Below are 8276 nucleotides of genomic sequence, written 5' to 3' on the forward strand. Positions count from 1 at the left end.
ATTTTCTGTTCTGTGTTTCAGAGGCTAGCACACTGGGATCCTGGCCCATGGCTAGGGTTCTGGGTGCTACTGCAATACAAGTAACCCCGATCAGATAAGTGCTGAGGCTGGGGGGGAGCAATGCATCGTGAAACAAGGCTAGGAGGGTGTGTCACCAAGGTGGGGCAGCAAGCAACCTGCGCCCTCGCAGTGAGAAGTCGCTGGCCCCATCCTCTTTTGGGCAATAAGACAAGTTCATTTTGCAGACTGTCAGTTTTATTTTTTATTAGACACCAGGCAATCAAACTGAACCCATGTGCAACAACAGATCCCACAGGGGCAGCCACGGAGCAGTGGCAGCATGCAGGTGGGGAATGGACAGCTCCCACTGGCTGCAGGTAACCTGACGTCCCAGCCCCTAATGAGGGAGGTGGAGACTCTTGGATGCAAAGGATGGGAGAGGGGCAGAAATGACTAGAGGCTATTCCTCCGGCGCGGCTGTGCTTGAAGCACCGTTCAGGCAGCCCAGCTGAATGGGTGCAGACAAACATACTTCCAAGGCAGGTGAGTAGAGTGGATGCAGCTTGGGGCTTTGGGGGCGATCCAGTTCACCCCTAGAGAGCCAGAGCTCAAGGCAAGGAGCTCAAAGCTAGCCTGGAATGCAGTCTCCACTCCCCTTCCTCACGTGCAAACTGAAGGGCATTGCCTGCATGGAGACAGAACCAAGCCATTCCTGCAATGCGTTTGCCAGGCCTCCAGCACTGCCCTCTGCAAAGCTGGTGCCATTCAGCTGAAGACACAAAGCTGGAAGATGGGTATAGATCTCCACCACCACCAGGAACCGGAGCCTTCTCCCCCGGTAGCACACATCCACCCGCACCCTCCACAGCGTGGCAGGATGCCAGGAGCTCCCACGGAGATGCCCAGGTCTACAGTGGGTTTCCTTGTTCTGACCGCTTGGTGCGGCCCTGGGCAGCGGGCGTCAGGATGCAGGGCAGCAGCCAGCCTCCTCGTGCCGGGAGAGCAGAGACACCCGGGAGAAGGTTTTGGAGCAGCCCCGGCACTGGTACTTCTTGACGTCCGAGTGCGTCTGCAGGTGGGCGCGGAGGTTGGAGCGGTCGGCGAAGGCGCGGCTGCAGTGCGAGCAGCTGTAGGGCTTTTCACCTGGGGGGGAGCAAAGACAACACTGTCAGAGAGAACCGCCCCCACTCAAGCAGCTCCAGCTGGACAAGGCCCCGGGCCCGGGGCACCAGCCTGGCTTGGCCGGGTCGGGGGAGGGACCGGTCCCGCCTCTGGTCTGGTTTGTACAGTTGTCCTTTGAGATCCGAGCAGCCTGGGGTCCCAGAAATAGCAGTAAATTCCACACAACTCTTCTATCCTGGCTCCCCCTTGCAATCAGTGGGGTGCAGCGGCCAGGCCGAATGGCAGGCAATCGCCATGGGTTGCTAGGCGCTCAGGTGGGTTAGGGGGTTTCCAGGGAGTAGGAGGGAGGGAGTGTTGTGAACATCCCAGTGGCTGCCCAGCCCGCTGCCCGTTGTAACCAGGGGAATGCTCCGCGTCCCTGCCATGTGGAAGGGGGCTGTACAGCAGGAAGAAAGAGCGGAGACTGGAGCCAGGTGGACAGACAGCCCAAGAGACCTGGAATCTCATTTCCAGCAGCTGACTGCACACGTAAATGTCAGAAGCGTTCCACCATGGGGGGAGCATGGACTCGCCAGCTGGAAGCCTTTCACCTGAGCATATCGTAGCAGCAGGGGTGGGACACAGCACCCAGGGGAGTCAGGATCTTGTATTCCCTCCAAGCCAAGCCAGGTGACTCTTCCCAGCCACCCCCCTAGCCTCTGCTGCAGAAGCCAGCACAGGCCAGACAGTTTGGCTTGAAATTCACAATCTAAGGACTCCCTTTCGACGTAGAAGTTGGAGATGGAAAAGCCCCATCAGACCCTCTCCCCAGGGCGAGGCCCAGATCATTCCCCTCCCAGCACCATTTGCCAGCCATGGGGCTTACAACACTCGCCTGGGGAGAATATTCCACACCCCAAGGCAGCTCACTGCCAGGTTTGCCCTGCTTCAACCTAATCACCCCACTACCACCCTTTATTATCCCTCTATATACCACACTGAGTAGCCCCTCACTTCCTCTGCTCCCACCCTTAGGTGCTGCTTAGCCAGGCTAGGTGCATGCAGCTTTTTCAGTCTTTCCTTGTAAATCAATCCTGCCAGGCTGCTGATCGGTCACTCTTCTCAGAACTCCCTGCAATTTGTCCATATTTTCCTGCGATCCTGGTGCCCAGAACCAGGGGCAATATTCCAGGTGCCGTGCCCAGAGCCCTGTACAAAGGAACCAGGACTGGCCCTGCTCCGGAGCCCAAGAGTCACACACGCTAACCTTTGCTTTGCAACCGGATCCTATTACCTGCTCATGTCCGATGGGCTGTCTGCTTAAGGGGACACTGGTGAGTCAGCCTCCAGCCCGCCCCCAGCCTCTCTTGCGGGGAGACAAACATCAGCTTATTGTGTATCCTCTGCAGGAGCACTGCTGCTCACGCACAGCTCTGGGCTAGGTTCGTACATGGGATATGGAGGGGGATATGTGCATTGGGCACTGGTATTGTGTTTCCTGTTTACCACCTCTATTTTAAGCGTGCAGGGAGGGGGGAAATCGCAAGTCTCCCACTTCGGAACAACCAGCTTTGTAACTGGATTTCTCGGCCTACATGGCATGAGCACTTCCTATTACAAGAGGAACTTTCCCACAACAGCAAATCTGGCAAGAGACTGTTTAGGCAGAAGAAATGTACTCGACCAGTGCTCCTCTGCCACTTTCTTTGCTGACAGCACTAAAATCTTCAAAGCACTTTATCAGCACTAACCAACCCTCACAACCCACCTGGAGATAGGTAAGTATTACCCATGTTTCACAATGGGGAAACTGAGGCAACATGCCCAAGGCCATAGTACGTGAGCCAAGAGGGGGCAAACCAAGACTGTAAAGGCACCACAACAATCTTACAATAAACACACCATGAGTAAATAGAATTAGGGCTAATCTGGATGGAGTAGAGAACATCTTTTTAAAAGGAGAGGGGAATTTCCCCTCCCTTCCCCCAATCCGTAATACCTAAGATTATTAAAACCAGAAGAATTCTCTTTTAAATCATTTACTTCTCACTAGTTGCATTTGCTCTGGATGTTGTTCTCATCTGGCATAACGGAACAAAGCTAGTCAGTCTGATTTTTGGTTACTTCGCTGCTAGTCAATTTGACTTGAGTTATCCAATTTCTAAGGGAATAGGTAGGAAATACTGCAAATATTTCTACTAAAGGGACACAATCAAGGTAAATGGTGACAAAAATATTAGTTTTGCTAAAACAAGCTTTTATGAAACCTAAACCCAACAGGGCAAGATTTCCATACTTTAAAAAAATTCATTCCCATGAAAACAGTTGTTTTTAAACATTCATCTGCAGTGTCTGTAACCCAGACATTGCAGCACCAAGAGTTATAAATTGAAACTCACAGGGGGAAAACTAAGTTCATTGAGTTTGCATTGTCCAAACAAATAGAAATGCAAAGGGCAAACAAAGAGCAAAACAGGGCCGAGCAAATGGGATTCTGAGGATCTACTTACTTACTCTAAGGGGTTAGATTCTTCTTCCAAGATCCTGGCATGATTTATGCACTTGTTTAACTTCCTGCATGCAGGTAGAGCCATTGAAGCCAATGGGATTATTTGGGTGCATAAAGGTAAAGTCTGTGCAGGATGCCTTAGGGCTGGTCATCTCTGCACTGTTGGCCGGAGCTAGAGCTCAACCGTTGCCCGTTGCCCCTACCCTGACTCCCGTCCACACTTTAAACTCCACCTAGCTGGCGCACCACCAAGGGGGAGTTGAAGCTCCAGGGGGGATGCAGCCACTCAGATTACAACAACTCATCAACTGTGGCCCCTGGAGCGAGCAGTGAGAGGAGCTCCAGTGTACTAAAACAAGCCCTTGGCCTGTAAACTCCGCAAGGCAGGGACTGCGGTATCCTGGGTCTCTGTACAGCGCCTAACGCCAAAGGCTCACTCTGATCTAAATGGAGCCTTTAGGTGCTACTGGGATACAGATACAGAGTATTAGTGTCCCAGGTACAGAGGTTGGTCTGCAGCGTTTGATCTTTTACTCTTGGGATCTGCAAAAAATCTCCATACAAAATACAAGCATTTTGAACCCAACTGGGCCTGGCAGGCTGTTTTGTGAATGCCACATTAAAAGGCCGATCCGCCAGTCAAGCCTGGGGACAACAACAGATTAGCCATTTTCTCCCAACCCGCCCTCCACTACCGCCCGCTATGCACCTGCGAGCCAACTAGACCAGCTTGTTGTGCAAAGTTACTGGCCAGGCGGAGCCCTGTAAACACAGGAAAGGTGCTTCCCTCCCTGTGCAGCCCTGCGCTGTTACCCCGAGGACTCGCCCCGGCACTGCACCCCACCTGTGTGCGTTCGGATATGTCCCTGGAGCAGCCAAGGCCTGGAGAAGGCTTTGCCGCAGATCTTGCAGACGCATGGTAGTGTATGGGTGCGGATGTGCATCTTGAGCGCTCCCAGGCTCCCGTACTCCTTGTCACAGTACTTGCAGGTGAAATACTTCCTGGCCTGCAGCACGCAGCGCTGCTGGCGGTGTTTGGCCAGCCCGGAGAAGGTGTGGTAGGACTTGTGGCAGTCAAAGCACTCAAATCTCTCCAGGGGCTCAGCTGCCCTGCCCCGTGCCCCTTGCAGTTTGTCCTGGGCTCCCCTGTGCCCCTCTGCTGGGCTCCCCGGGTCGGGTGGCCTCCTTTGGGGCAGGCTGAGGACGGGGGGCAGGTTGAGGTTGTTCTGGTTGTCTTTGAGAGGGGAGCCCGGCGCTCGGCCCGTTAACGTGTCCACCAGGCTGATCTCCAGGTTGTGGGGGCTTGTGCTGGGAGTCCTTTTGGTATCCCCATCCAGTGGGAGAGGCAAGGAGAAGCGGGCAAGGATGGAGCTGCCGGCCCAGGGCGCGGAAGGGGCGCCGTCATTCGGGATGAGGATGGGGATGACCAGCCCCCCGCAGGCGTGGCACGCGCCATCGATTTCTGGGGAGAAGCAAGAGGCAGGTGAACACGGAACCATGGACATTGTCTAGTGGCTCCCACCCGCATGCCCTGCAGGCGCGCCTAGCCAGGAGCTGTGCACCGGGGAGAGCAGCACGGCAGAGCTGAAGGCCAGTTCCCCCCGTGTGTCCATTAACCAAAGTCCGCTCCGCCTACACACTGTGTACACACCAGGCCCTGCATCACGGTCACCCCAACTCCTCCACCCCCTGCGGGTTTGTTCTGCTCGGCCCTTACGCACTGTGTGGAGAGAAGCCGGGGACCGCTTTGGGGCAGGGGCTGCTATTGGGGCAGTGCTATTTACAGGCTGAGCACCAGGATGTTGGGCTGGCCCCAGCACTCCCTGCTAGCTCCAAGGTCCACCCATCTAACTCCCCCCAATGATCCCCCTTCTCTAGGGAAGGGAAGCCTCAGTACAGAAGCCAGAGCCTTGTTCTACCTGATGGAATTGGCCACCTTTCCTGCTGCTGCTGCCCCAGTCTCCTAGGTCCTGGACCTGTGAAGGGAACTGGCTCCAGCAGTTGCTAAGGCTCCCATCCGGTGGCATCCTGCCCCAGCCAAGGGGCCCGTGCTGGGAAGAGGCCCAGGCCATCTATCCATGGGTGAATCAGGCCCACCGTGGTGCTCAGTGGAGCGCGCTGGACTTTCCAGGAGGTCCAAGAGGGAAGTTAATCACAACACGGCCAGTGTCAGCCCTTGTGCCTCCATCCTGGGGAGATTTCTGACCTCCCCCGCCGGAGCAGACTGGAAATACTCCCTCCCCCCTTCCTGCTGGACTCGGATGAGATGACAGCAGTGGGTCTATCGGGAGGGTCCCCCTGTCTGAAGGGGGGCCCCCCACTGGGACCGCCTGTTTGAACTGCTTGGGAGCCCCTCTCCGCAGCTCCCCCGGCCCGAAGACCCCCCTGCAGAAGGAAGCGAGGTTACTTTGCAGTCGCACCCCCGCGCTGCTTTGCTCCAGCCCGCCCCCAGCCGCCGGGGCAGCCCCACGGCAGGACCGGGCCACCGCTTCCCCCGCCCGCGGGCCGCCGCGCTGCGCTGCGCGGGGAGCAGGGGGGAGCCGACCCCTGCCCGGCGTGACGCTCGTTCCTCCCCGCGGTGCAGAGCCGGGCCGCCAGCCCCAGAGCCCGGGAAGCGGTGGGGCTGGCTCGCTGGGGCGGGGAGACCCTCGCCGTCACCCCCAGGAGGCGCCCCGCTGCCGGAGGCGAGGCGCAGGGGAACCTGCCCGCCGCGGGAGCCTGCGCCCCGGGGCAGCGCCCGCGGGAAGCCGGGAGACCGGGCGGGGTGGGAAGGGGAGCAGCCCGGGCGCGCAGGGAAGTCGCGGTCCGGCAGCAGGGTGACCCCCAGCAGGACCCGCACCCCGCGACGGGTCCCAGAGCCGGGGGGCCCCCCTGGGGGCCCTGCCCCGGGGCGCGGCGCGCCCTCACCTTGCCGCGACTCCAGCTGCCCGTAGTTGGGGACGCGGGTGCTGGAGGGTTTCTTCACCAGGAAGGAGCGCGGCATGGCCGGGCGGGCAGCGGCTCTGCGCCCGGAGCCCGCCGGCAGGTGCCCTAAGGCGCCCGGCTCATTAGCATGGGCCGCCCGCCGGGCCAACCGCAGGGCGAGGGGCGGGGCGGGGCCGCCTCCCCCGGGGCCGCCCCCCCGCTACAGGTGCTGGCGGGGGGGGGGGAGACACGGCGGGACGTGCTGCGCGGCCGCCCCCCCACACCCCGCCCGAGCACCCCCAAACCGCCCCCCAGTATCCCCTACCCAGCCCTAACCAGCCCCACCCCCTGCACTGCCCCCAGCTCCTCCAGCACCCCTCTGCTGCCCCCAGCACCCCCATAAACCGCCCCCAGTATCCCCCTACCCAGCCCTAGCCCCTGCACTGCCCCCAGCTCCTCCAGCACCCCTCTGCTGCCCCCAGCACCCCCATAAACCGCCCCCAGTATCCCCCTACCCAGCCCTAACCAGCCCCACCCCCTGCACTGCCCCCCAGCTCCTCCAGCACCCTCTCCACCACTCTGCTCCCCCCAGCACCCCCATAAACCGCCCCCCAGTATCCCCCTACCCAGCCCTAACCAGCCCCACCCCCTGCACTGCCCCCCAGCTCCTCCAGCACCTTCTCCACCCCTCTGCTGCCCCCAGCACCCCCATAAACCGCCCCCCAGTATCCCCCTACCCAGCCCTAACCAGCCCCACCCCCTGCACTGCCCCCAGCTCCTCCAGCACCCCTCTGCTGCCCCCAGCACCCCCATAAACCGCCCCCCAGTATCCCCCTACCCAGCCCTAACCAGCCCCACCCCCTGCACTGCCCCCAGCTCCTCCAGCACCCCTCTGCTGCCCCCAGCACCCCCATAAACCGCCCCCAGTATCCCCCTACCCAGCCCTAGCCCCTGCACTGCCCCCAGCTCCTCCAGCACCCCTCTGCTGCCCCCAGCACCCCCATAAACCGCCCCCCAGTATCCCCCTACCCAGCCCTAACCAGCCCCACCCCCTGCACTGCCCCCCAGCTCCTCCAGCACCCCTCTGCTGCCCCCAGCACCCCCATAAACCGCCCCCCAGGATCCCCCTACCCAGCCCTAACCAGCCCCACCCCCTGCACTGCCCCCCAGCTCCTCCAGCACCCTCTCCACCACTCTGCTCCCCCCAGCACCCCCATAAACCGCCCCCCAGTATCCCCCTACCCAGCCCTAACCAGCCCCACCCCCTGCACTGCCCCCCAGCTCCTCCAGCACCTTCTCCACCCCTCTGCTGCCCCCAGCACCCCCATAAACCGCCCCCAGTATCCCCCTACCCAGCCCTAACCAGCCCCACCCCCTGCACTGCCCCCCAGCTCCTCCAGCACCCCTCTGCTGCCCCCAGCACCCCCATAAACCGCCCCCAGTATCCCCCTACCCAGCCCTAGCCCCTGCACTGCCCCCAGCTCCTCCAGCACCCCTCTGCTGCCCCCAGCACCCCCATAAACCGCCCCCCAGTATCCCCCTACCCAGCCCTAACCAGCCCCACCCCCTGCACTGCCCCCAGCTCCTCCAGCACCCCTCTGCTGCCCCCAGCACCCCCATAAACCGCCCCCAGTATCCCCCTACCCAGCCCTAACCAGCCCCACCCCCTGCACTGCCCCCAGCTCCTCCAGCACCCCTCTGCTGCCCCCAGCACCCCCATAAACCGCCCCCCAGTATCCCCCTACCCAGCCCTAACCAGCCC

The 8276-nt window shown here is 60.5% G+C and overlaps 1 protein-coding gene across 1 annotated transcript; it reads right to left on the reverse strand.

Annotated features, from left to right (window-relative positions):
* Positions 1-249: 249 nt before the first annotated feature.
* On the reverse strand, positions 250-6629 carry SNAI3 (snail family transcriptional repressor 3). Its single transcript, XM_084644252.1, has 3 exons — positions 6518-6629; positions 4455-5072; positions 250-1143 (listed from the first exon to the last, which is right to left on the reverse strand). Exons 1-3 carry the CDS (start codon positions 6591-6593, stop codon positions 962-964), a joined length of 876 nt encoding a protein of 291 aa, XP_084500378.1. The 5' UTR covers positions 6594-6629; the 3' UTR covers positions 250-961.
* Positions 6630-8276: the final 1647 nt, after the last annotated feature.

Source organism: Lepidochelys olivacea, assembly GCF_965140295.1.
Source record: "Lepidochelys olivacea isolate rLepOli2 genome assembly, chromosome: 12".
In the NCBI taxonomy this organism is placed as follows: Eukaryota; Metazoa; Chordata; order Testudines; family Cheloniidae; genus Lepidochelys; species Lepidochelys olivacea.